The sequence below is a fragment of the Pongo pygmaeus genome, chromosome 22, assembly GCF_028885625.2.
Source record: "Pongo pygmaeus isolate AG05252 chromosome 22, NHGRI_mPonPyg2-v2.0_pri, whole genome shotgun sequence".
NCBI lineage: Eukaryota > Metazoa > Chordata > Mammalia > Primates > Hominidae > Pongo > Pongo pygmaeus.
This window is the reverse complement of record NC_072395.2, coordinates 46,669,298-46,697,150: the sequence shown is the minus strand read 5'-3', so window position 1 is coordinate 46,697,150 and position 27,853 is coordinate 46,669,298. Positions and strand designations below refer to the sequence as shown.

Genomic DNA, 27,853 nt, shown 5'->3' with positions numbered 1-27,853 from the left:
TTGCATAATAAATACTCAAAATGATTTTTTTTTTAGTCCTAAATTGTCTGGTTTGGTTGTTTTCATGGAGCACAGAAACTGAGTTTCAGTTTCATTTGGGATGGTACAGATGGCATTCATCTTACAGTGAGAACTCTAGTGGTCTGTGTAGTTACTTTTAAAATGAAATACTTATCTATGAAGTCAGATGACACTAGACTATGTTATGTTAGGTGAAGCAATGACCACAATTTAGCTATAGAGATGCTCGGAAAACTTGATTCTTAGTGAACTGAATGGGTCTCTTTTAAAAGTCAAAGGGCTCATAATAAAATATAATTAGAAAATTCAGTTTTTGATGATTAATACATCTGACAGTATTTTCCATGAAGTACTCTGATTCTGTAAAGAGCTAAACTTACATTTTACTGTAGTTTAATATACTGATCATAAATGTAGTCTATCTTAAGATGAAATTCAATCTCATTTCAAACATTTACACAATGTCCTTGACCCTTCTGAAGAACATAATACAACTCAGGCCCTCACCTTCTCCCGAAACGACCGGCTTGGCTGCTGGAGAGGCTACTCGCTTTAGACTAGCAGGACTCTCTGAAGAACCAGAATCCATGCTGCAATAAGGGAAGAAGAGAGTATTTTAATTTTTATCTTTAAAGAAAATAGTACAATGACACTGATTTTTCTGTTAAAACTGCTTAACTTTTAAAACTTTAAACAACCCACAGCTGAAATAGTTGTACTTAGCTAGGTTAAAAACACATAATAAGGTACTACAGAAGCATGACTCTAAGCTCGCATTCTTATTTTTCAGCACTTTGCTGTACTGGACACATGGCTTATGTACTAGTTTATTTCAAGGCATGACGGACTGAGAGATGCTCATTGAATATTTTTGCTATTTTCATCCTTTTAAAGCTCATAATTTGTTTTGAACACCAATATGGTTGGAGGAATTAACAACCTTAGGTTCCATGCTATAAGACCCTAATGAAAAAGACAATTAAGTCCTTCTGATCATTTCCCCAAATCCTTTGGGTTTCCAAGTATTCACATATATCTGGTATAGCACTGGATAATAAGCATAAAGAGAGTCATAATCTCCAACTAATGCACAAGAGTGTTCCAGGTCTCAGAGCTGAATTCCTTCTTGCATAAGGCAATGAAAAACAAGGCACATAGGTTTTCATGAGAGAAGAATGCACTTATCTGTAAGAGGCTCCCTTTTGGTACTCTATATACTCTAACTTTTGCAGTGAAAAGATCTAGAAGACAAACTAATCCCGCAACTCCTGTCTGTGAATCTTAACTAGTGCAAATAGTAATATAACGCCTAATATTGTTTTCATCAAATACAAGCAGATAAATACAAAAATACCTTGTAGATTTCCTTATGGGCCCTGAAATGAGTTTCACGTAAGACTTGGGGAACCAACCCTTCTGACCTTGAACTTCTCCAAACCACCACATGTCTTGCTGTTCCAGGACGGTGATGACATCATTTTTGTTAAAATTTAAATGGTTGTCTTTTTTGGCTCTCCAAGGATACAGGGCTTGAGCTTGTAGCCCCTCCACCTTTTCACCCTTGTGTGGAATAACATAAAGGACCTCTCGTTATGTTGCGGTTTGTTATCAATTAGGGCAGACGTGAACATGGCACCTCTCCAACAAGCACAGGCCAGACAAGTACACACAGCCACAAAGGGCCCTGAGGCAGCACAGCAGGAGGGCTGGATGCTTCACTGTTTCCCAACAATTGTTTATTTCCAAAAGTGGAGGCCAAAGCCTGCCAGCCTCTTCACAAAGTCATTGTCTGACCATCTAGAACTCTCTATTTCAACAAGCCAGGAGGTCACAATTATTCTGTTGCATCTGGCTGTGTGCCTTTTATATTTTGGTTCTACTTTCACTCTCAAGTTGCCCAGGACACCTCCCCATTTCCAATTTGACTGGTATTTTTAGTGGAGGATTAACACTGGACCAGAAATTTTATGAACTATCATGAGATCACTAAACTGGCATTTTAGTTTACGTGGACCCAGGGAAATAGGCCCTATCTGGATTATGCTTGTTTTAGTTCCTTTTCAGAGAAAACAGGGATTTGGTTAGCATAAATTCATTGTAATTATCATTTATTGTACATCTACATGCACTGCCCCATGAGACTACAAAGATGAAAAAAACAGCCTCTGCCTCCCCCAAATAATTTAGGGAAAAGCACTTTATTAACCATAAAGCACTATAAAGATGGGCAGTATTACTAGGCAAGTAACTCACAAGTAATGGGGAAGACAGAGATAAAAACAACCAAGTGTACCACCTGGCAGAATGAAATATACTAAAAAGGAGTTCCTACTATTCACTGCAGGAATAAAGAGAAAAGAGGGATGAATTCTGCCTGGGGGCATCAGCGTAAATTTCACAGAGGGGGCAGCATCTGAGATGGGCCTTGAAGGATGAGAAGGACTTTGACAGCTAGGGCTTCGGAGGAAGGGCACTCCAGGCCGAGGGTGCAGCATGGGCAAAGGCCTCGAGGTGGAACACTGCAAGGGGTCCAGGAAGAGAAGCACAATCCAGGGCTGCATGTGGCCTAGTCTCATGGAGGGGTGGAGGAGGAGGTCAGGCTGGAAAGGCAGGGTGAGGCATTTATTATCTTTCAAGAAGCTATAGCATTAAACCATTACAGTATCTTAAAGCATTTAGTAAAAAATGAAACACCAACTTTCAATCAGATGTATGAATGGACAAGAACAAAGGATAATGCCTAGAGTTACTTCAGAACCTATTTGTACTTGCCTTTGGAAGTTATTTATATTATACCGACATTAAGTTATGATTGTATCTGATAAGCGGAGAATTTACAACTGGTCAAATAGTTTCAGCATCTATGTTGATAACCTCTAATTCCCAGTCTTCATGGGTTCTTGCCTTCTTAAACCCACAACATCCCTATCCTATTTCCTTCCACTTAGCTGTACATTCACTCCTTCAAGTCCCTCAGGGCTGAGGGGGTTTCCCTTGATTTCGAACACCCCTAAGATTGTATATTCTCAACTTTCCATTTTCCCCCTCTTGCAGTGGACCTGCTGCCCGTGTAGCTTCTCATCTCACAGTCCTTCTGCACTGTCTAATCCTCTCGGCCACTTCACTGATTTCTCTACGTATGGACCCCAGGGTTGGCCTTTCAACTGTGCCCTCACTGGTATTTCAGAATCTCTCCCCCTGAGAAATCTTCCCGGTGTCTGCTTTGTCAACCTTTTCACATCGACGGGCCCTAATGACCCCAGCCTGGGCTGGACATGGACTCTGGGTTTGAATCCCAGGTCTGTCACTTACTAATTTTCTGGCTTTGGCAACTGTTTAATCTCTCTGAATCTCAATTTCCACATCTGTAAAGTAGAGATGATACTTTCTCCAAAAGGCTACTAAAGTTTAGCAATCCCATGGTAATGTAAGATGTGTGTAGGTGGGGAGGGGGAAGGAAGTTTAGTAAGATCCATGCACAGTATTGCTATGATAGAAATAACAGTGGTGAGCTATGTAACTATTATTATTCCTAGTCCCAAGCTGTGAAGCATTGCTAGAGAAAGCTGAGGCAATGTGCAATGATCTATTACAGACTCAGGTTAAATTAAGCCAGGCAATTGTTCATTTATATTTTTATTTTTATTTTTTTTATTTTTTTTTGAGAACTCAGTCTTGCTCTGTCACCCAGGCTGAAGTGCAGTGGTGCGATCTCAGCTCATCAAAACCTCCGCTTCCCAGGTTCAAGAGATACTCCTGCCTCAGCCTCCCGAGTAGCTGGGATTACAGGTGCCCACCATTATGCCTGGCTGATTTTTGTATTTATTTATTTTTTTTTAGTAGAGATGAGGTTTCACCATGTTGGCCAGGCTGGTCACGAACTCCTGATTTCAGGTGATCTGCCTGCCTCCCAGAGTGCTGCGATAACAGGCATGAGCTACTGCGCCAGCCCAATTCTTCATTCTTCTTTGTCAGATCCCTCATTTGCCTGCTCCCAAACCTCTTCTACACTCTGCAGCCCCTCCAGGCTCCCTCCTCACTGAGAACAATATCATGCAGCCCAACCTGAACATTTTTCTTGGCTTTATCTTCTCCAATCTCTTCACTCTTCCTCACCAAGAAGAAAAAGACTCCTGTCTTTTCTGTGCCTTTAATGTTTTCTGCCTTATACCAGCTATATCCTCTGACACTTCACTTTTCCATCCCCATCTCCACAGGCAACATGGCTGGTTCTTGCTTTCCCGAGGCCCCTCCACTCTGGTCCTTCTCTTTCCTTTTGCAGATCTTTCCACTTTCTTGCTGCTCATTTCCTTTTACGCCCCTGCAGTGTGGTTTCATCCTTCTCCTTCCCAGGTTACAAAGCTCTACCTGTCACAGTGAATGGTCTCCTTTGCCCTGACCACGGTACTTAGTAACATAAGCAATCTCCCCTCCCCCACCTCCACTCTCTGGAACAACCCCCCACCCCATCACTGAGTCACTGTTAACTAAGCATGTGACACGTGCTAAATGCTGAGCTAGGACAGATGCAAAGGAAAGTACCATTTCCTGCTGAGTAGCTCCTCTTCTTCCAGACCACAGAACACACACGTGCCTGTGGATTTGCTATTTTCTCCCTGTATTCTCTCTCCTTGGATGACCTCACACATTTCCTGAGATCTGACAGTGTTCTCTATGGGAATGGCTCCAATCTATAATCCAGTCTCGTGCTCTCTTCCACCCTCCAGATCTATGTTCCAATAGCCTGCCAGACAGGGTCCCATGTTCACCTTCAACTCAACACAACTAAAACCCAACTCTTCCCTTTAACTGCGCATTCATTTCATTTTCTGCCTTTCTCCCTTCCCCCTTTAAGGTGGGCCCTTATTCTCAATCCCAGCCCTCTTCCCTTTCCTTTGGAGTGACTCCAACCTCTTCACTCTCCTCCGCAGTCTCTCCCACGTGCTCACCTCTTCTGCTTCTACCGGCACCTCCCTACTTGGTGAACATGAACTCAGCTGGGTCCAGGCCTGCCCTAGGTCTCAGCTGGGTAACACCAACAGCCCCCTGACTGGTGGCACTGCCCTGCTGGCCCTCCACTCTAATCTTCCTGCACACTGCTCCTCCAGATGGATCTGCCTAGAGCCTGTGTTCCATCTGGGTGTTCTCAGATCCGAAATGATGCTGGAACCTCCAGTGCCTCCCAGATGGGCACTTGCTGTTTGGCATGATTACTGATAGAAATTTGAGTATTTTATCATTATTGTATTAAGCAAAAGAGAACTATTCAGAATAACCACCTTTATCCTTTCAGACATTATTCTTTCCGAGCAGAGCATTTCAGAGCCTCCCATTAACCTTTAATTGGTCTACCTTTTCCAAAAAAAACTCAATGGTCTAGACAAATGGAGGGGTGTGTGATTTTCCTTAAATACATTCTGACTGTCTGCCTTCAAGCCTTTCTCCCAGCAGTTTCTGCCTGACAGGCCACTCTCTCCATTTTCTAGTAAGATCTTACCCACTGGTCAAGATACAGCTCAAGTGCCACTTCTGCAATGAAGCTTCCTTCATCAACCCAGGCAGGAGAAGTTGACTGTGTCCCACCCCCACCCCCAACTCCCAACTATTCACAGCAGATTTCTGGCTCCTGCATTGGATTCCCATACTGCCAGCCAACCAAGACACACATAACAAGGCTTGCTTCAAAATGACATTGCCAAAAAGCATTTGCTGAAGTTTTTGGCACTAGATAGCATGCTAAGTCTTCACACTCTCACTGGCTGCCTTTACCTGGCCTAGCACAGGAGATGGGGAGGAGCCAGTGGCCGTGGCTGGAGTAAAGGCGGACCTCTGCCTTAACTGGCCAGCACTTGGAACGGTGAGAGAGGGCTGGGCTGCCCATGCATCCCAGTTATCCGTTTCTGGTTTCTCATTCATGCTGGTGGGCCACCTGGAGGGAAAAGCACAACACCATGAATAACAAGCACTCCCTAATATACCAGCTTTTTACCCACAGTAAAGTACCAAAAAAAAAAAAAAAAAAAAAAAGCAAGCACTCCCTAATATGCCAGCTTTTTACCCACAGTAAAGTACCAAAAAAAAAAAAGAGAAAAAAAAAGAAAAAAGAAAAAGATGGCAACCAATGAGCCTGTGCAACACAAACCTAGTATACTTATGTGGCTTTCTACAGTTAAGAACAAGGAGGAGGCTGGGCACAGTGGCTCATGCCTGTAATCCCAGCACTGTGGGAAGCCGAGGTGGGCGGATCACCTGAGGTCAAGAGTTCGAGACCAGTCTGACCAACATGGTGAAACCCCGTCTCTACTAAAAATACAAAAATTAGCTGGGTGTGGTGGCACACCCCAGTAATCCAAGCTACTAAGGAGGCTGAGGAAGGAGAAATGCTTCAACTGGGAGGCAGAGGTCGCAGTGAGCCAGGATCGCATCACTGTACTCTGGACTGGATGACAGAGTGAGACTCTGTCTCAAAAAGAAAAAAGAAAAAAGTTAGCTGGGTGTGGTGGCATTGAGTCTGTAATCCCAGCTACTTGGGAGGCTGAGGCACAAGAATTGCTTGAACCCGGGAGGTGGAAGTTACAGTGAGCCGCTGAGATCACGCCACTGCACTCCAGCCTGGGTGACAGAGCAAGACTCTGTCTCAAAAAGAAAAATAAATAAAAGAACAAGGAGGAGAGGAAAAGGCATTTGTCTGAATCTCGATTTCCTCAGTGATAAAATGGGAACAATACTGTGCCACTTAACGTTAGTTATGAGTGTACATGAAATACAGGCTAGGGAACTACTCTGTAACTGTAAAGCCGCGGAGAAACATCCTCACATGATCATTATCATTTGTAATAACAATAGTTAAATGAGAAAAAAAAAAGCTACATGCCACCTACGAAGCTAGAGCTTCTCAACACCGTTTCTCAGACCCATGCATTCTATAGTAAGTACCTGGTAGTATGCCTAGATGCCACAGCAATTACAAGTGGCATCCTGACAGCAACCAGTTGTCCTGGGTCCCAGGGACAGTTCTAGTTTTGTGATTTTAATAATTTTAGATAAACAGGCTGGGCATGGTGGCTGATACCTCTAATCCCAGCGCTTTGGGAGGCCAAGGCGGGAGGAACACTTGAGTTCAGGAGTTCAAGACCAGCCTGGGCAACAGAGTGAGACCTCATCTCTACAAAAAACTTAAAAATTAGCTGGGCATGGTGGCATGCACCTGTAGGCCCAGCTACTTGGGAGGCTGAGGCAGGAGTATTGCTTGAGCCCAGGAGGTCAAGGCTGCTGTGAGCCATGGTCATGCCACTGCACTCCAGCCTGGGTGATGAAGTGAGACCTTGTCTCAAAATAATAATAAATAATAATAAATAATTTTAGATAAACATATCTGTGTGACTGCAGATCTAAAGGCAATTTACTTTTTACATCTTTATAAGATATACAAATAAATCTGAAAATCAAAATAATTCCTGATTTTGCATTTAGAAAATAAGGTGCCCATAATTATAGCAAGAGAATTGCACACCATACATGTATTGAAGAAGAGGCATACTGATTTGATGCCCAGCAAAACAAATCCTGGAAAATATGGTATTAGTCTTCTATTTTAGCCTAAGTTTTAGTTTAAAAACTCAGAACTTTTCAGTCAAGACCAAAAGAGTAAGGAAGTTTCAACTTGGAAGTCAAGCTAATGGAAGGCTATTTTTTTCTTAAAGCAGAGATTAGATGAGGGGACCTTCTTTAGCACCTTCAGCCTTTTATGTGAAAATAAAGTATGAAACACTTGCTATTCCTTACATCCTTCCCTCCACTTCCTCCCGCCCTGGGTAATTATTCTTTCTTCCCTCTATTTGTTCCATCTGATCCTTCTCCAGCAATACATCTGGATTCCTTGCCTTCAATTTGTTTCTTCTGAAAGATGATTAGACTTGAAAAAAAAATTTAAACACTTCTTATTCAAATCACTCATACTTGTATCCTAGTATAAAATATTTTTAGACAATTGCTCATCTAGGTCATGGCCCTATAACTGGAAGTCTGAACAACAATTTCATCTATCATTTCAAACCTCTGCTTACACACAGTTTTTAAAATGCCATTTCCTGATGAACCAGGGCACAGAACTAACCGTGGCCAAGCGCAAACACCTCTTCATTCTACTGTACATTTGTATAAGATTAATGAAAGTGGAAAGCTTTAAAGGAAACAGCTTTCTATCTTATTCAGAACCACATGACTGAATTCAATTTTTGCTTCTGCCTGGCAAAAAAAAGTGCTATTTGCATGCAGGAAATGACGCTGAAAATTTGCTGACTGACATGGATGTCAAAACAGATTATTAGGAAACTGTATTTCTCCACTTCTTCCACAAGAATGATAGATACAAATACATTCTTGAACAAAACAAGATAACAGGCTTCATTTTGTACCACGGTAAGTCACTGTTAGACAATGATATCATTAAATCCAGTTCAGGGACTGTAATCTCCAATTCACCAGCCAGAGAAAAGGAATATTGAAAATGAGCCAGCTCCCTCACATAGAAGGACAATCCAAGACTATGAAAATACTTAAGAGGGGGGAAAAAATGACCAAATTGGGATTTCAAAAATCATCAGAAAGAGCCAACCAACACGTACGTGGAGCTGAAGTCGGCCCAGTTATTAGGGGTCGTGGAGGGCTCTGAAGAGGTTACTGCCAAAGGGGTGGGGGTCTCACGCAAGGCCAGTTTGGGGGCAGGGGCAGACGTTGAATCAGTCACTGGTTTCACTGGAGCGGGAACCTCATTTTCTGGGATTTTCTCTGCATAATTTGCAGGGAACCACCCTGTCTTTCCTTTTAATTCTCCTCCAAGCCAGCCGGGTTCTCCAGTTTGGCTTTCATCCACCTGTGGAAAAAGTCACAACTTTAATTTAAGTAGAACTAAATCAACCCCTGAATAGACCCAGCACCCAACTACAGCGAAGTCCCAAGCCTCTGCCCTCTTTAGACTGACATATGGCATAAGAATTTCTTCATTTTAGTCCAAGTGTCTGGGAAAAGAGTCTAAGCAGTAATGCTGAAAAAAAAAAAGCACTATAATTCAAGCTCTTATTCTCTGCACTTTTAAAAAAAGCCTTACCCCATGCTTTCCTAATAATGGCAGTTGAGACAAAGTGCCTGGAGTCCTGAGGCATGTAATTTAAATATTTTGATTTGGGAAGTGACTTGACAGGCTTCATCAGAAAGTCATGTCATTATTAAAAATAACTTGACTTGAGTTTATTACTTAAAGTTGAAAGCAAAGGGTGCAATCAATGTAAATTCAGTACTCTGAAAACCTCCAATAACTAAGTAGTATTTATTCAGTATAGGGACAAGGAAGATTTTTTAAAAAACCATGGCCTTAAATGGTTTCCACGGGAAGCAAAGCTGACAGCTGCTGTATTTCGGCATTTAAAAGCTCCACAGACACATGATGAGAAAATTAAGGAAGTCATTATTTACAGCAATAATCAATTGTATTAAGGTCCTGTAGTTTTCTTTTGTATAAATTTAACTTGCATATTCAGTGCACAGGAAAATACAGGATTATACTGTTTAAAAATTTCACAGAGGCCATTTATTACGCCAAATGCTTTTAAGGTTTGCATTCTGACTCAAATGGATCATCCAAAATGGCCAAAATGATTCTACTTTTCTTTACGAGTTGTCCCTACTATTTTATGAGCAACAGGAGAATGACTTTGGAGGACAATCATATTTGCTATTAGGAAATTTATTTTTGGGCCGGGCACGGTGGTTCATGCCTGTAATCCCAGCACTTTGGGAGGGTGAGGAGGGCGGATTATCAGACATCGGGAGTTTGAGACCAGCCTGACCAACGTAGTGAAACCCCGTCTCTACTAAAAATACAAAATTAGCCAGGCATGGTGGCGCATGCCTATAATCCCAGCTACTCGGGAGGCTGAGGCAGAAGAATCGCTTGAACCCAGGAGACGGAGGTTGCAGTGAGCTGAGATGATGCCACTGCACTCCAGCCTGGGCAACAAGAGTGAAACTCCATCTCAAAAACAAAAATTTATTTTCATTACTATAATTCTTAAAAGGGTCTTATCTTACGAAACCTTATATCTTATTTTTACCCCTTCCTATGCTGCCTAAGGAGTAAAACATCAAACACTTCACTGGAAATTAAAGTTGCTTCTTAGAAATCAGACATGAGTAGGTAGGGTCTTAACAATGATTTTGGAAAAATCTGACAAAAATACCAGTTATCTAATCCATTCAAGTATTCAGTAAAAATTAATTAAAAATAAAGCAAAAAATGATTACATTAAACAAACCAAACATCTATCTGTATGTACTCAGTGGACAGTGAGTAATGGGGTTCAATACTTATTAGCTTATTTGAATTAACAAATGTTTGGGGTAGAGGTGGAGAAAACAGAATGTAAGGCAAGGCTTACTACTGAATTCTACCTGTTATTTACAATATATTCAGCCAGTAGGGGATGCCTGCTTGCTGCTCCACTTTAGGGAATCTTTATTGTCACAGATAAAAGCAATTTTTAAAGCTGAGAATTCTCCAAACAACCAAAAAAGGAGTTCCCTTGCATAAAATGCAATAACACTTCCAAAGGTTGAATTTTTGGCTTCACAGTTCTATCATTTCTGCTCACATTTACACCCACATGAACACACTAGCCACTTTCCAGTCATTGTTTTGTTCTTACTGTTCTTTTTCTGGGCAGCCCCAACTGTTTCTCTAGATGAGGATTTAAGATAAATTTTCCCCCATTTGGATCTTCTTTTATGCTAAACTCAAATGGCTAGATGTCTTTCCTTCCTTGTTTACATTTTGGTGATATGGTAACACATTATAACTCTGCTTCACACTGGAAACATAGCTGTCTCTATCCAAGCCAGGTCCTGCCAGACTTCTCAGCAGGTTCAATAGTCAAGATCAGCCACCTTGGTTCTAGGACCAAAGGTGATGTCAGGCAGGAGTGGGTTAGGAGCTTGAGCCAAACACACAATAACTTAGTGTCAAGACTGCAAAGTGTAATGATCAAGAATAGGGCTCTGCAGTTAGACCGTCTCAATTTAGGAGCTAGTTCTACAATCTATTAACTGGTTGACTGTGGGCAAGTTTAATCTCGTGGCACCTCAGTTTCTTCATCTGTATAATGGGGATAATAAAAATACCTGTCTTATGATAATGCTCACTGTGAGGACTGACAAATATTTACACCAATGTCTGGCATACTAAAAGTGTTAGTTTTTTTTTTTTTTGAGATGGAGTCTCACTCTTGTCACCCAGGCTAGAGTACACTGGCACAATCTCAGCTCACTGCAACCTCTGCCTCCTGGGTTCAAGCAATTCTCCTGCCTCAGCCTCCTGAGTAGCTGGGATTACAGGTGCCCGCCACCACGCCTGGCTAATTTCTGTATTTTTAGTAGACAAGGGGTTTCACCATATTGGCCAGGCTAGTCTCGAACTCCTGACCTCAGGTGATCTGCCTGCCTAGGCCTCCCAAAGTTCTGGGATTACAGGCATAAGCCACCGTGCCAGGCCAGATTTTTTTTTTTTAAATTCCCTCTTCTGCTGCCCAGCTCTGATGTTGTGTTGTAGTTCTCTTACTTGGGTTTCTGTCCTGTTCTAAAAGCCTGGTCTTGACTTTACCTTCACTCTAGGTAACAATCTGCTTCTCTGTTCAGGAGTTCCCTGCTCTAAATTCCTGGTCCTCTGCTCCCTCTAGGTTTACCTTCTTGCCATAAGCAATCCTTTAGGGGCTCAAGTGGATCCCTTGGTCGACGGGAACTCTTACTCATCTGCTCATTTTGGACCTCCTCAAAGGTCAGCTGCTTTGCTTAATTATGTCCCATGATCTATTGTCACTCCCTTGAAACACAGGGTATTGACTGGTTAATAAGACTTTTAGGCCAGGTGCAGTGGCTCACTCCTGTAATCCCAGCACTTTTGGAAGCCAAGGTGGACGGATCACTTGAGGTCAGGAGTTTCAGGCTGGTGAAACCCCATCTCCACAAAAAATACAAAAATTAGCCGGGCGTGGTGGCACATGCCTGTAATTCCAGCTACTTGGGAGGCTGAGGCAGGACAATTGCTTGAACCTGGGAGGCGGAGGTTGCAGTGAGCCCAAATCACACCACTGCACTCCAGCCTGAGTAACAGAGCGAGACACTGTCTCAAAAAAAAAAAAAAAAAAAAAAAAAAAAAAGACTTTTGGTGGACATCTGGAATGTGACCTGAAGCCCTGGGGAAATGTCCTCCCCCTCCAGTAAACTGATAACACCCAGCCTGTCCCAAGATGTGATAGAAAGCCTGCTGGTGCAGTGTACACCTAGGAGTGAAGGAGGAGGCCATATCAGCCTCTTATCCCCATAAGCAAGAGCTTCTCCCATCCCTAAGGACAACAGTGAAATCAGCATTTCACTTTTAAGCAAAGAAATCTGCTGGTCTCAACAGCCCACCAAACAATAGTCTCAATTAGCTTAATTTACTCTTACAAGTATACATCAATTTTAATAAATTATTACATTTTAAGGTTCAGGGGATGTAAGAGACTTTCATTCTTAACACCTAAATTAAATTAACCACTTAGAAAGGGCACAAAGGTCAACATATGAAAATGAAAAATATTTCTTCCTCGATTTGGAAAACTACCCAAAATGCCAATCCAATTTTGGAAAACATAAGATTATGGCAGACCAAGAAGTAGGAACACAAACTGCTTTGTAATATGACTGGTTCCAACGTGGACTTTTACACAATGTACATTTACCGACTGGGGGCTATAAGGGAGATGTTATTATTAACAATTTTGGTCTCAATACAATTTCATTTATCAGGCACACTGTAACATCCCAAAGTATTTGGGGGTAATTCTAGTGAAACATCATTTAAGTGAAGTACAAACACCAGATATTGCTCACATTTCTGGGACTATGTTACAGAGCTGCTCTACAAAATGTTAGTAATTACACACTGCATATTGTAGCTCACTGATGCAACAGTCAAATATACACAGCAGCCACTTCAGCTTCAAGTCCATTTGGCAAAAGCTGATATTACACCTCTTTTCTCAAATTTTTATATGCTCCATGGCTGCCATCTTCATTAGGTAAGATTAATATTTCTAAAATCTCTGACCTTGTCACAAAGAGGGTAAGCAGAAATTCCTTTTTCCCTCACAGAACATGATAAACAAGTGTAGCAAACAGGTTTAGCCTGTGTATTCAGACCAGCTGACAGTGGCTGCATGGGATGTGTTGAGGAGCGCAGGTAGCAAAACATTTTCCATGGATTTGACGGTTTTGAAATATAAGGTTTCTCCCCAAATTCCTAGATGAGGATATTAAAAGTCTTTGTTTTTTGGAAGGAGTCTCGCTCTGTCTGACCTTGTGATCCGCCCACGTCGGCGTCCCAAAGTGCTGGGATTACAGGCGTGAGCCACCGCACCCGGCCTTAAAACTCTTTCTGAGGTCAGGAGATTGAGACCATCCTGGCTAACACGGTGAAACTCCGTCTCTACTAAAAATACAAAAAAAGAAGAAAAAAAAAATTAGCCAGGCATAGTGGCGGGTGCCTGTAGTCGCAGCTACTCGGGAGGCTGAGGCAGGAGAATGGCGTGAACCTGGGAGGCAGAGCTTGCAGGGAGCCGAGATCGCGCCACTGCCCTCCAGCCTGGGCGACAGAGCAAGACTCCATCTCAAAAACAAAAAATAAACAAAAAAACTCTTTCGAAAGCTCCAACCTGGAGGTTGGCAAATTTTGCCTCTGTTGCAACTACTCAAATCCGCCACTGTAGCACACAATATGTGAATGAAGGAGCCTGGCTGTGTTCCAATAAAACTTTATTATAAAACAGGCAGTGATTGGACCAGATTTGAGCCAACCCTGTAATCATGTGTATACTGGTCCCTCAAAACTGCAGCGATATTACGGCCAGTTGTTACTAAATGAGCTGCTTTCTGATGTTTAATCTATGGAAATCTATGGAAGGTAAAGGAAAAAGGTATTGTTGGCTACATTTAAAAAAATATCTGTCAGGAGAAGAAAAGGAAAAGAATGAGTTAAAAATTGTTACAAGAGTAACACTAAGACAAACAATTTCCAGAATAAACTGACTGGCTAATGACTGATAACTACTAAAGAAGTCCATTCTTCTTTGGATATTTTTAAGAGGATATTTTCTAGAAATGATTTAGGATTAATCCTGACATGAAAAAGAGATTAGGTTAGATCAGTGGTTCCTGAAATTGAGTCCCTAACAGAACCACCTGGTCAGACTTTTGAAGGCTGTATATGCAGTAGAGTTCTCAGGATCTCTGGGGATGAGCCCTGGCATGGTTATTTTTTGGAAGCTCCCTCAGCAATCTGGATGCATTCAGGCCTGTACCAGTCCAAGGATAAGCATTTAAACCAAGCTTGTCCAACCCGCAGCCCACGGGCTGCATGTGGCCCAGGATAGCTTTTAATGCGGCCCAACACAAATTCGTAAACTTTCTTAAAACATTATGAGATTTTTTTGCAAGCTTTTTTTTGAAGTTCATCAGCTATTGTTAGTGTTAGTGTATTTTATGTGCAGCCTAAAACAATTCTTGCTATGTGGCCCATGAAAGCCAAAAGACTGTACTGATTTAGACACAGCCTGTGTTCTCAAGATAAACTTCAACAAAACAGCAGTAAGCATAGGTCTTCTCATTTCTTATGTTCTACTAATATGTTATGGATGTCAAATTTGATTTAATTCACCCTCCAAGTAGTGGGACTTCCAGATCAAGAGAGGCCATGTATTTTCTAAGCATCTAAGCCTTAGCCATCAAGGTCAAACTCAATTGGAAAGCATTCAGTCTTCCCTGAGCACATCGCTTTACACTGATTCCTCTCCTCTTTTAAATTCCTAGCAGAGTTTGTGAATATTTATTGAGAACTTCATCACATGTTGGCCTTTTCATGTGTTTCTCTAGATTTTTCTAAAAAGATTTTAAACATATGAATGGCAGACGATAATTTTCTATTATCAACAGCACTGAGAACAGTGCTATATACAAGGTATCACATTAAATTTTTGTTAACCATGAAAAATTATAGTTTTGGATAAAACCGGGCTAAGTTTTTCTAAAAGCAAAATATTTTTAAGGCTAAGACTGCCTACATTAAAAAAGGAAACACTGTCACATTGTTAGACTTCTAAAAATCGAACATATTATAGTAAGCTATGCCCCAAAGACGTTTGAGGAATCTGATAATCTGATGACTGTACCCACAAAAGTATAAGTGAACTCCGGATTTTTCAACCTAGAGAGACTGACAGTAATGTTGTACTACATGTTTCATGCTCATCATTTGTTAACTGCAAAATTCATGAAATTAAAAAAATACAAACCTGTTGCTATTAGATGTCAATACCTATATTTTTGCATTGACTGTTATCCTCACAAAGATAACAGCTGAATGGCACCTGGAGTATCACAATGCATTTTGTAGTACAAAATCGAAACACTGCTGTCCCTTCCGCAAGCCAACGAATTATGCGTAGTAGTACATTCTACATTTCATTACATATTTGGGAGGTCTGACATATAATAAACACTATTACAGTCCTGAGTAGATATTCTTTAATATACTTGTCTTTGAATTTATTTTTAGTGTTTTATTAAAAATTACAAATTAGATACAGTTATAAAAATGAAAATAACATAGAAGTCTATAAAATTCAACATGAAAGCCCCTTCTTTACTGCCCAGTGGTAACCACTGTTAACAGTTTGATATATATATTTCAAAACTGTCAACTATACATAAACACATGAATACATATATAGTTTTATTTCTAACCAAAATGCAATTATGCACATATTCTTCTGCTTTTTTGATGGAAACCTTATGTGTATATGTGATCTATATAAGTTTTAATCTTCATTGTATTTTTTAGCTATATCATAATTTATTTAAGCCATCCCTTTACTGATGGACATTGGGCTGTTTGTTTGCTTTTACCAACACCACTGCAGTGAACATCCATGTACACACATATTTGTGCATGTGCTCAAAAGAGGAAGGAGAAGAATGAGAGGAAGGAGAAAATTTCTCCTTTTTCTGGGGCAGAGGCAACGAGAATTTTAAATCCAAACAAGCACTGCCAAATTGCCTTCCAAATCGCTTAACCAATTTATACAACCATGCTAACAATGTATATTATATCCACTGTCCTATATTCTTGACAAAGCTGGATATTACCAGACTTTTAAACTTGCTCATTTGACAGAGGAACAATGCTATTTTGTTTTATAACTTGCATTTTTCTGATCACCCAAGAAGTTAAGCATCTTTTCATGTATTTTTTAAATAACTGACTTTTTACTTCATCTGTGAATGTCCCTTCCCACCCTCTGCCAATTGTTTAAGGCTTGTGGGTGTCTTTGAAAGTGAACTGTTTGGAATCTTTATGTAACAGGGGTAACCCTTTATGTAACCCTTGGTCTCATATATTTTGAAACACAGACATTTTAATTTTTGCATATTGTCGACTGTCCATTTTTGCCTCTTACGACTTCTGGTTTTTATAGCTTAAAAAGGCCTTTCTTAGCCAGAAAATTATTCCAATAGTCTCCTTAAAAAATTTTTTTTCCCAGAATTTTATCTTTTATGTTTAATCTACTTGGAACTCCTTTTTGTCTATGGCCTGAGATGGAGACTTGACCTAATCCCTTGCCAAACACAGAGCACTCAAGTTAGTCCTTAAAAGGAATCTAACAAAAAGAAACCCAGTACACAAACTGAGAAGACTTACGACTTACTTTTTTTTTTTTTTAAAAGCACAACCTACTACACAGACTCAAACACATTTTTACTGCCACAACACCACCCAGAGATACGTGTACTTACACAGAATTCAAGTGACTTAAAAGGACAAAACATTGAATAAGATGCAGACTTCCTGACAGTTAGGCAACACTTACCCATTCCCCTTTAACCTCCACCAGGAAAGCAAAGGTTTGAAAGCAAGGCAAAATATATGTTTAATGACATGCTTTATTCTTACAGCATATCTAAACTCTATGCATCTCATCAAGTTGGTGGTTAACTAGCCAATTCGAGGAAAAGGTTTCGACAGGCCTAGGATTACAGGTGAAGCCCAAATATGTTCCCGAAAAAAGAGCAACACTTTCTCATTAAGATACAGATCACCTGCAACATTTCCTCATCATCACATTTCATAACATTCCCTTACTTTAGGATGAGAGCAAGCTGCTTCTCTGTACCTTGTGTTGCAACAAAATCCAGTTTCAAAAATATTAGGCTGGTTTGTTTAACATTAAAAAAAATTGCAATGAGGTCCTCACTGACGTGACATTGTATTTTCAGAAGTTTTAGATTCCTATTACATGGTGTTTACATATTTTACAATTAATCTGCTTTACAGGATACACTACTTCAAATTTGAGGCAGTATGAGTAAAGTAGCTTCAGGCTATTAGAAACCACGTGTAGGAAACAGCAGGTGGTGAAGTCAGAGGAAAGCTGACAAACACACCCCGCTGGCTCAAGTTACCAGTTGTGTGTACAGAGTGGCGTGCCCAAACCAACAGTTCTTTCTGTAAAGGATGAGGAAGGCTGGCACCCAGCATGTTTCAGTCAATAACTGTGTGCTGAATGAAGCCATGGAGTATATTTGAAGAGGTTTTTGCTACTGTTAAGGTGATTCTAACTTTTAAAGATCTGGAGCCTGGGCAACATAGGGAGACTCTGTCTCTACAAAAAATAAAAAAATAAAAATTAGCTGGGTGTGGTGGCACACGCCTCTGAGCAACTCAGGAGGCTGAGGCAGGAGGATCACTTGAGCCTGGGAGGTGGAGGCTGCAGTGAGCCAAGATCATGCCACTGCACTCCAGCCTAGGTGACAGAGACCCTGTCTCAAAAAAAAAAAAAAATAATTTGGGATCTTTGGCCTTGCTTCTTGTAGCCCATGGTAATTACAGAGAAAGCAGCTATTAGGAAAAAAGGGGACACAGGAATTGATTTCTCTAAGTGCCAAACATATTGTTATTTCTAGGTATTTTAGCCTATTAAAGATTCACAGATATGATGTGTATACGGCAAGATGAATGCATGAGTAATAGTATAATCACCTGTACACCACCCTTTATACTTCAAAGACATACAGTCCTTGGGCAAGAAACATATTTGTTTCAATTGTTAACTTTCACAGTTCTTTACAAATTCTAGGCCAGGCATGGTGGCTCATGCCTGTAATTTCAGCACTTTGGGAGGCTGGCGTGGGAGGATCGTTTGAGCCCAGGCAACTCAAGACCAGCCTGGGCAACACGGAGAAACCCTATCTCTATAAAAATTACAGAAATTAGCTGGGCATGGTGGTGTACGCCTGTGGTTCCAGCTAGTTGGGAGGATGAGGTGGGAGAATCGCTTTGCTTGAGCCCGGGAGGCAGAGGTTGCAGGGAGGCAGAGGTTGCAGTGAGCCAATATCGCGCCACTGCACTCCAGCCTGGGCAACAGAGCGAGAACTTGTGTCAATCACAAAAAAAAAAATCTAAATTATCTTTAAAAAAAAAAATGCTAAGAGTAATGCAGAGTTGACTACTTCTAAGACTCTAAAGAGAGTAACTAGAACAAGGAGCTACTATTTTCTACTAGAAAATGATTTAGATCAACCATGTCTGATTTTCTTTCTTAAACTGGTTCCTATAGTTTTAGTCACATCACAAAATTATTATTAGTTAAAGGAAAGAAACAATAACAAAGCAAAATTCAAAACTATTTTCTGTTACAAAGTAGGAAAGCAGATTAACTGTATAATTCATTACTCTTTTTACATAATTAAAAGTTCACATAATTAAAGGGAAAAAAGATGCTTCGATGCAAAGATACAAAAGTTATTGCAATTATGAGAATGATGATAGAGTGTTTTGCACTTATAACTATTTCTTAAAGACTCCTGGCCTCCTCCCACCTTGGAGGATCCTAGTGTGTGTGTATATATATATGTGTACATATATATACACACATGCACACTAGTATATATTATACATACACATATATATACACACGCACACTAGTATATATATTGTCTATACATCATATATAAAATATATGTATTACATATATATGTATACTCATAGTATATAAGTAGTAATCTAAACTCTGAAATTATCAGACATTTATAGATTTAAAAATAAGAACACACTGTCTTTATCAACTCAATTTTAAAATGATGTTAGGATACATTTTTTTAAATGCCATCTTTCATTTTAATAGAAAAGAAAGAAGATTGAGCTTATACTTTAAAAATCTAGATGCTGGATTATTGGGTTTCATACTCACTGACAATCTCACAATTGTTGAATAAAGTGAAGAAAAGAGGACAGAGGCTAATCTTCAACAGAAATGACCCTCTCACTGGAGTCTTTCTTACCATGACTATGTCTCCTGGCTGGATAGTGATTTCATCATGGCTTCTGGATTCAAAGGGGTACAGTGCCCGGTAATACACCACTTTTACATTTTCCTGTGCAGAAATGGTAAGTGGACCTTTTTCTGTTTACAAAAAAAGGTAGGGGGGACAAAAATAAATAATTACAGAGAACACAAATGTATGACAACAAGCCAAACAACTAACCTCTCCTCTATTGCCTATCTTAACCTCTGAACTATTTCCCTCCATTCAAGGAATTTCTGAAACACATACTGAATGCCAAAGCACAGCCAAATCTGACGTCAGCAACTCAAACCCATCAGAGAGTTCATTAGTGACTCTCTCTAAACAAAGGTCACTCCAAGCCTGGGTGCGGCGAGGCTGCCTAAAGGTCCCTTGTCTCTGCCTCTTGGCTTGGGCTCCAGCAGTGCAGATCTGTAAAGCATCAATACCACCCCCCTCCCTAACCAGTGTGTTGAGTACAATGTAGCAGTTAGGATATGACCCAAAGTCTGAATCAGCCAAGGAGTCAACTTGTTTGGGAGGGAACAGAGGCAGCAGTTTCCATACTGAAACATGAAAATGCAGATGTTTTAGGCTCTTTAACCTGGTCATATAAAAACTAAGTGCTGATTTCGGTTATACTGATAATCTCCGATGAAGAAACTCTTCCTCTACATTTCTTTGGGAAATAATTAGCCTAAGGATGAAACCTAGATGAAAATAATTAAGATTTTAAATGAAATAAAATGTTAAAAAATGCACATGAGCAGAGGATATTTTGGATTCTGGTTAGCAAAAACTAGTAACAGACCTTTGGGCATTTTTACTCAAGAGCTACAAGTATTTTGACATATACCTATCTTATCTGAAAAGCAACGAGGGGGAAGTATTATCTCCACATGATTTTGAACTGTATGACATGCAAGATTTCCTACTGACTGAAGGGGAAAAATAAATCCTCATTTTATACTAGGAGGACGCATGAAGAACTTTAACTTCCTAAGATCAATGGTGAAATTATTTTCAGATGAAAAAAAAACTATCAAAAAATTAATTTGCCCCTCCTATGACATGGTTGCTACTCTGTAGGTCTGATGACCTGCCAGTCTTTCCCCTGGACTGCATGCATCTGAAGGCAGGTAGGTGCCTAATGCAACTCCATACCTCATGCCCATCTCTGCCCACTATGCAGCTGGGGACCAGTAAACCTTTACAGAATAGCCTGAAAGTGTTTTTTCTTTCTTTTCTTTCTGTATACTGCAGCACTAAAAAAGCACATGGATGACCAAGCAAAACTGGTATAATTTACCATACAAAGAAAAAGCAATGACTTGCTTCCACTGAGCATTATTTGCAAAATGTACAATCACACAACCACACAAGAATCTTAAATACATTCTACCTCACATCAGATATTATAAAGGATAGCTTTTTCTAGCTATTCCAATTAGATCAGTCTTTCATTTATCTTTTTGTTCAATCTTTCATTTATCCCTTTTTTTAAAAAAAGGCAAATTAGGCCAGGCATGGTGGCTCATGCTTGTAATTTCAGTACTCTGAAAGGCAAAGGTGGGAGGATCGCCTGAGGCCAGGAGTACAAGACCAACCTGGACAACAAAGTGAGACCCCCATCGCTACAAAAAAAAAAAATTAGCTGGGCATGGTGGTGCACGCCTATAGTCCCAGCTCCTTGGGAGGCTAAGACAGGAGGACGGCTTGAACCCAAGAGTTTGAAGCTGCAGTGAACTATAAGTGTGCCACTGCACTCTAGCCTAGACGACAGAGTGAGACTCTGTCTCAAAGAAAAAAGAAAAGAAAAGAGAAGAAAGAAAGGAGAAGTAAAGAAAAGGCAAATTATGTTCAAAGGGTAAAACGCTGCCATTTTTCAAAAAGTAAAAGCAGTTTTATGCAATGCAGACCAAAGACAGCGAATGCCCCATCAGTGGAGGCAGGGGCAAAAGGTGCCACTTTCTGTTGCAGAAACAGCTCAGAAATTCCAGGGAGGGAAATAACAAACCAGAGAAACAGCAGGTTCTTTTGCAGCATATAAGACCAGTGGAACTTCACGGCACTTGTGAACTCCGTAGAGGACTCGTGTGGATGTCAGTGTGATGTGGGCCAGAGGCTGGCACGGCGGTGGGAGAATTACACAGATCTCAAATGACCCTGGGGAAAGAAGAGCTGGCCATGCTCAAAATAAGAGACTGACGTTCTCATCTGTTAATGTAGGCAAGACGGGTCCTGATGAGATATGGGCATTTTTCAGGAGGATCTGGGAGAGAAGATGACTTATTTTCTAGAATTATTTTTGGCTTCTAATACCTGCAGTGGACCAGGGTGCCTGGACAGCTGGCTTAGCTGGTTCTTGGTGTTGATGGAAAAGCCGACCCAGCTTGTTTTGTGCTTCCTGTTTGCCTTTTTCCTCGCCATCCTTCTTTTTGACACTCTCCTCCCTTTTCAATTTTTCCTCTTCGTGGAGTTTTCTTGGTCGCTGATGCTCGTCCTCCTGCTGCACATGCTCCAGCCACTGCTTGTCCCTTTCCTGAGCTCGTCTGCCAACAAACACGCTTGATTACAGCAAGAAAGCAACTCTAAGTTAACACTACTGTTGCCTCTTTTCACAAAAAAAGCTCCATCCAGTAAATGGGATGGGAACATCAAGGGAACATTGTTCTTCAGATGGGGCAACTGAATCAGGGCTCCAGTTCTGAGTGAGAAGAAATCACATGATTTAGGAAAACACAGAAAATTTCTGATGTATTTTACAAAGTGGTTACAAGAATAAGAAAAATACTTCTTAATAATAAAGCTGGTATTAAACTGACAAAACAAACAAAGCCAACAGAGAACATAATTTCTATAAAAATAAAATACACCCAACACTGTAAAAATTTCCCCCCAGCAAAGAGAACAACACATTTACATGCACACACGTTGCTCCCCAAACCTGAAGTTGAAAGCAAGGGATTGTTTTATTGACTTCAACTACTTGGATTTTGTTTTTCAAAGTAGCTACCACAAATAGATAATTGTAATTAAATCTAGGCCTTGAAATTTTTGATGGCCTCAACCTGAAACCCACAGTAAAAGACTGAGAATGATTTTTCTCAATCCATAATACTTTATAAAGTCAGAAAATACTTTAAATGAAACTAATATGTAATAACAAATGATAAAATAATAACTAGCTCCCCATATATTAACTCCTTTAAACTGCGAATCAGGTTGGTAGCCCTAGTATTACTACCATTTTACAAATGAGGGAGCTGGGGCAGAGATATTAGATGACTTGTCCATGTCACACAGCCATATATGCATGGGCTTCAATCCCAGGCAGCCTGGTCCCAGAGTCTCCACCCTGAACTGCCATCCTGTGACATGGCTAACGCACACAGGTCATCGGCTAGAATTAGGAATCTGCCATGGGAACATAATTGAAACAAATTATACTTTTATTCTCCATTGTCAAAAAATTACATTTATTTCTACTCTGTATGAATGTGAAATATTAATGCAGAAGTCTTTAAACTTAAATCTTAAACATTTTATTTACAATTTTTAAAATGTCTTTTAAGAAAGTATAAAAACATTTTTTGGAGGTGTAAGGATATTGTTATTCATGACAACAAAAAAACCATAATAAAAACAGTGGCCAGGCACGGTGGCTCATGCCTGTAATCCCAGCACTTTGGGAGGCTGAGGAGGGCAGATCATGAGGTCAGGAGTTCTAGACCAGCCAGGAGTTCTAGACCAACATGGTGAAACCCCATCTCTACTAATAATATAAAAATGAGCTGGGCGTGGTAGCGCACACCTGTAGTCCCAGCTACTTGGGAGGCTGAGGCAGGAGAGTCGGTTGAACCTGGGAGGCGGAGGTTGCAGTGAGCCGAGATCGTGCCACTACACTCCAGCCTGGGTGACAGAGCGAGACTCCGTCTCAAAAAATAAAAAATTAAAAAAAAAAAAAAAAAGAATTACTTTATATTTTCTACCAATAAAGGTCACCATATATAGTGTATAACCATCTAATTTCTGACGTTAATTTGCAGTTTTTATCTATATAATTGGAATACATATTCCATATTATATTTTTATGCTATTTTCTGTATTATGCTATTTTATGTATTTTTCTGTATTTTATGTTTATTTCTACACTGTAGGAATTTAACAGTTCAGTGTGGTATAGTGTGAATAATAAAAGCATTTTATAAACTCTAGAGGTAAGAAAAGGATGGAGTTAATCAGTACATCCAAGGAGGAGATTCTTAGTCTGACCCCCAAGAAAACCATAAAACAATCCTGTAAATTGGTTTGGGACCCCAGATACCTCCCCACTGGCACTGAAAAACAAACAGAAGACTCTATATACCCATAAGAAAGTATGCACAGCTCTCGGCAGGTTAACTGAACTCAGCCCACTGAAGTCAACGACTTGCCTCAAGTATCCATTTCTTCGTCTTTTTAATCTAATTTCTTGAGACAGAGTCTTGCTCTGTTGCCAGGCTGGAGTGCAGTGGCATGATCTCAGCTCACTGCAACCTCCGCCTCCTGAGTTCAAGTGATCCTCCTGCCTCAGCCTCCCAAGTAGCTGGGACTACAGGCGCGTGCCACCGTACCCAGCTAATTTTTTGCATTTTTAATAGAAATAGGGTTTCACCAGGTTGGCCAGGATGGTCCTAATATCTTGACCTCGTGATCCGCCCACCTCGGCCTCCCAAAGTGCTGGGATTACAGGCGTAAGCCACCGTGCCTGGCCTTAATCTAATTTCAATTACCAACTTTTATAATTTACAGGCTGTCATTGGGACATTTGGTCATTTTTGTTTTGCGGAGTCTAAAATTAACTGACATTTAAAAGGCAAATACCCAGTAACAAAATCAGACACAAATTTCTACAATTTACTACAGTAAGTTATAAGTAAAAATAAAAATATCACAAACACAAATCTTCAAACTAAAACAGATAAAAACATGTCTGTATCCTATGCACTAAGCAGCAGTGGCAAATTTCCCCCTTTTGTACTAAAGTTTAATTTGCAGTTGAAAAACAGAAGAAGGGGCCCACCCTGACCCTGCTGGAGAAGCCCTGTGTGGGGCGCTAGCTCAGTGGCTTGGATTTTAAACCAGGCATTTCAACCCCCGTTAGCTGTTAGTAAAAGGCTGTGAACTGGCCATTAGCATGCAAATGAGCACACCAAGTGTCCCAATTTCCTTGTATAATTCCATCTATCTACATAGTAGTAGCTTGAGAGAGCTCTGGGAACTAACCAAAAACTTCAGAGGGTACTGATATATGCAAAGATTCATATATACACTTGTTTGGGTTTGCACTCACACTTCACACGCACACTAAAGACTGAAGGCTCTTTCTGGTTGCAGTAACTACTTGGAGAAGCCAGGCAAAGAATAGTAAATCCTCAAAGTTCCTTCCAGATGAGTCCACAATCCAAAGAAGACTCACCTTTGGGCTTCTTCTTTTTGTTTTTCTAATTCTATGATCTTTCGCTCTTGTTCTTTCTGTTTCAGTCGTTCAGCCTCCATGGACTTTTGCTTCTGGAGTTGTTGCTTATTGTGTATTTCTCTTAGTTCCTATAATTAACCGAGAAACAGTTCATGTAGCGACATGAGTGACAGGTACATCAACTATTTATCAGCATGCAACATTTCATAGTGGGAAGCCTAGGACACTTAGGAGATAATGTTTCAGAGTTGGAAAAAGTCAACTTGGAAAGCTAGAATCACACCACATTTTGACGTGACTGATTTCCAAAGGCCACTTAAGATTACATTCTAATGAGCCATACACATTACACCATTTTCCATGATCTGCTCTAGAAGAAACCTGCTAGCGAAGGGCAGGAGGTGAGCTCTGCTGCTAAAGGCACAGCAATCATAATGGAACATAACCAGTTCCAAGATATGACGATGATCATGAATAAAACTTAAGCTTCTTTTGATTATCAATCAACACCAACCTTTACTGGCTTTGAAAATACAGATGCCTCTTCTTCACTGACTACCTCCATTCAAACCTCACCTCCACCTTTCACTAAGCTGCCTTAGAACAAATGGACATCTCTTTGCTCCTCAATTCTTTGACCTCAATTCTTCCCCCCAGGGTCTATTTTTCTTCAAATTACACCTCTTCCAGAGCATCTTTTCTTCCTAAATGTATCCTTCAAGTTGCTAACTGCTCCAAACTAAACCAGCAATCAGGTTGAAAGTAAAAAGCTATAATTTGATGATGACTACCTTGGATCCAATTTCCTCACTTGATACTACTAGCTGCAGGAATAGCAGTAATTTCCTTAGCAGGCTACTGAAAATAAAATGCATTCTATGATATTTAAAGTACTTGAGTCACAGGTTTAGACACCTGAAAATATGAAGAACAAGGAAACGTCTGCTGAGAAAGAAACTCCCTGATTCCACAGAAATCAAATGGTCACCAATAGACTGAGTCACTGAAACTCGTCTTACATGGGCCAACAATAAATCAGATGAGTCAAAGTGCCCAGTAGAGCCAAGGTATCTTTCCAGTTGATTTCTTGATCTAACCAGGGCTGGTCCTCCCAGTACATGGCCCAGGGATCTCTATGTGGAGAGTTAAGGACTAAGATTTGCCCTGTCTTCTATCACCTTTCTCACTGGCAAGACTAGATGGGCGGGTTTCTTCCAGGCCCTAAAATTCCTACCTTTAGATTCATTCAGAGATTGAACAACAAAGATAGACGGTTTGTCGTAGAAAGTCAGTATTAAAATACACTTGTTATTGGAAAAAAATCCTAAGGGTTAGGCTAACCTTTTCCTACTAATTTTGCTAAGGTTAAAGTTAAAATGCATACACAAATGTTTTATAAACTGTAAGTGACGCTGAGAGGCTTTAAAAGAGAACAATGAGATAAAAGAAAAAGTTTAACTGGAGATTAGGGGTCTGGGGGGAGGTACTTAGGAAGAGGAAGGTACTGGAGGAAAAGGGGAAGGGGAAAATGGAGAAGAAGGGAAGGAGGAAAAAAGGAAAGGAAAGAAGGGGGAAGGAAGGAAAAGAAAGGAAGAAGGGGCTTCAATGGGGAACCTAGCAGATGACACTGGGAACATCCAAGCAGGACACAGCAGGAAAAGGTACCTTTGTAAGGCGCAAATTGGACTGTTCCCTATGGCAGCAGACCTGACATGTGGAACAGAGGGAAGAGGAAAAGAAAGCTAAGACTGGAAAGCAATGATGAAGCCTCACACTGACTGTTTAAAGTGCTGAGATCAGAAAATCAACCCTAGGGAGAAAGAAGTCCATTTTTCATCATCTTTCTCACTGCCATACCAAGGGAGGTAAAACTTAATTTTAATGTGTTAAAAAATCAGCAGTATTGGTTTTCATAGTAACCTGGACTCAAGAATAAATAATCAGTAATAATATTAATGAAAATTTCATTTTCAATACCATCAAATTCTTAAATAGGTTCAGAAAAAATAATTTACAGAGAAAGACTATACTTAAAAGGTACGCCACCCTGGCTAACACGGAGAAACCCTGTTTCTACTAAAAATACAAAAAATTAGCCGGGCATGGGGGCGGGCGCCTGTAGTCCCAGCTACTCGGGAGGCTGAGGCAGGAGAATGGCGGGAACCCAGGAGGCGGAGCTTGCAGTGAGCCGAGATAAGCAAGACTCGGTCTCAAAAAAAAATAAAAAAAATGAAAAAGGTACAGAACTGGGAATCAAGAAACCAGGATTCTAATCTCAGGTCCCTGACATGAGCTGGCAGATGAATCAGAATAGATGATCTTTAGGTGTTCTTCTAGTTTTGGGATCTGTTAAATCTTAGACATTGTTCATCACATGAGTATTTATTTCAGTGTCTGTTTTATTTAGAATTTTATTCTTAACTGCAAGAATAAGTGAAAAATGCGTAAGCAAAATAACCCTGAGCTGAAATTAAATACAAAGGAGTAAGAAATGACGAAGAGAAATAACATTTCAGCTTGATGTTCAGGAATCTGATTATATATTAAATAAAGAAAAGTCCTTATTTCATCCAGGAAAAAATGTATTTATGAGTGATATTCAAAATATTCAACAACAGGTACTGCACAACCAGAATGGACACTGGCCACGATGTATCAACATACTATAATAGATAAGCCATAGGCACAAATGAAGATTTTTCATTTTTCCCCAAGAATTACACTGCACATTTCCTTTCTATACTAGGCTCTTGTAACTGGATATGGATTTATAGATCATTGATTACCAGATGTAAGTAAAGCTAGTAATACATTAGGAGAGACTATAAAATTGAAAAGCTTGTAACAAAAAGTGATTTTGAAGAATCTACAGAAAAAAAACCTACCTATGACACAGTTTCAAAAATAATTTTTAAATGTATCAAATACATGAAAAAAGATACT

The 27,853-nt window shown here is 40.2% G+C and overlaps 1 protein-coding gene across 3 annotated transcripts in view; it reads right to left on the bottom strand.

Annotated features, from left to right (window-relative positions):
- The window catches only part of ITSN1 (intersectin 1), a 254,550-nt gene that overhangs the window by 78,009 nt on the left and 148,688 nt on the right, over positions 1–27,853 (bottom strand). For all 3 annotated transcript variants that reach the window (XM_054468745.2, XM_054468746.2, XM_054468747.2), the window contains exons 17-23: positions 24,911–25,038; positions 21,772–22,001; positions 19,447–19,568; positions 8,649–8,896; positions 5,791–5,950; positions 1,376–1,581; positions 529–611 (exon numbers count right to left, since the gene is read on the bottom strand). In XM_054468745.2, the coding sequence (XP_054324720.2) occupies positions 529–611; positions 1,376–1,581; positions 5,791–5,950; positions 8,649–8,896; positions 19,447–19,568; positions 21,772–22,001; positions 24,911–25,038 (1,177 nt within the window). The remainder of the gene's footprint in view (positions 1–528; positions 612–1,375; positions 1,582–5,790; positions 5,951–8,648; positions 8,897–19,446; positions 19,569–21,771; positions 22,002–24,910; positions 25,039–27,853) is intronic.